The 1184-nt window shown below is 52.1% G+C and overlaps 1 protein-coding gene across 1 annotated transcript in view; it reads left to right on the forward strand.

The window, feature by feature from the left end:
* The first annotated feature begins 147 nt into the window (after positions 1–147).
* SKP2 (S-phase kinase associated protein 2) overlaps positions 148–1184 on the forward strand; it is a 10698-nt gene continuing 9661 nt past the window's right edge. The window contains exon 1 of the mRNA XM_014309102.2: positions 148–499. Coding sequence (XP_014164577.1) covers positions 163–499 — 337 coding nt within the window. The 5' untranslated portion in view covers positions 148–162. The remainder of the gene's footprint in view (positions 500–1184) is intronic.

The following is a 1184-nucleotide window of genomic DNA, read 5'->3' on the forward strand; positions in this document are numbered from 1 at the left end:
GCCCCATCCGGGAGCGGGGCGCGCTCGATCCCTGGCGGGCTCTTCCCCAAAGCCTGCCAGAGCGAGCACACGCCTGCGCTGTGGCCGCTGCTTGTGCTTCCAGCGCCCGCAGATCCCACACTTAGTTGCCCTGTGTACGGATGTGGAGTGCGAGTGACTGAAATGCTTCAAGGATCCCCATCCTGTGTTTGCTGTCAGTCTGGCAGTACCCTTAGAGCCTCTGGGTTTTGCTGTGTCTGCAGAAAGCACCTCCAGGAGATCCCATCCTCTAGCACTAATGTTTCCACCAGCTTGGAATGGGACCCCGGCAAGACCTCGGAGCTTCTCTCGGGTATGGGAGTGTCGGCCCTTAAGAAAGACAAGCTGGGCAATGAGAACACACCACAGGACCTGTTGGTGTCGTCGCCCTGTCTTCCTCCAAAAAGGCAGAAGGTGAAGGACAATGAAAAGGACTTTGTTATCGTGCGCCGGCCATGGCTGCTTCGAGAGGCAGAGTCAGGTACTGTCCCTCTGGTCCAGGTTCTGCTTGCCCTTTGGTAGAGATGGAGAGTGGGCATCACAAGTCCACCCTGCTTTATTGTTTAGTTGTTTTGCTCTTACCCAGCAGAATGTCACTTTTAGATCTAGTGGCTTTCAGGCTTGGGGTAATAAATCCTCTTTTATGTGTGCCTTTAAGCAGGGGTGGTGTGTCTGGCTCTAGAATTGTGGGCTATGGAAGGCATGGTTCTCTGCCGCCTAACCCCATGAGCACCTCTGTGTGTGTGTGTGTGCACGCGCTGGGGGCTTGTGCTGCATGCCCCTCTGCCTGTTTGCTCGTGTCTGTGGGACATAGGTGGCACTTTGGACCAGCAGGGCTGTGTTGTGAATCAGTGTTTTAAGGTCGCTCAAAGAATCAGCAGCAAAAGTAGGTTTAATATAAAAGCAAAAGTGTGACAAAGTTTGTTGGCAACATTCACTCTAGTTACCAGATGGTTAAAGCACACAGAGAAAAAATAAGCTAAAATCAATCAGTTTAAAACCAAAGTCAATACAAAAATTACCTGTTTGGAGGCAGGAGGAGAAGGGTAGGTAAAGAGTGCAGGCTGAGGTGTGCCAGCAGTGTTCCAGCTCCTGATGGAAACAGACAACGTAAGGGACTGTGCCAGAGAGCTGCAGGGAAAGCACATCAAAGGCTGGAAGCCTGC

Source organism: Geospiza fortis, unplaced genomic scaffold, assembly GCF_000277835.1.
Source record: "Geospiza fortis unplaced genomic scaffold, GeoFor_1.0 scaffold163, whole genome shotgun sequence".
Lineage (NCBI taxonomy): Eukaryota > Metazoa > Chordata > Aves > Passeriformes > Thraupidae > Geospiza > Geospiza fortis.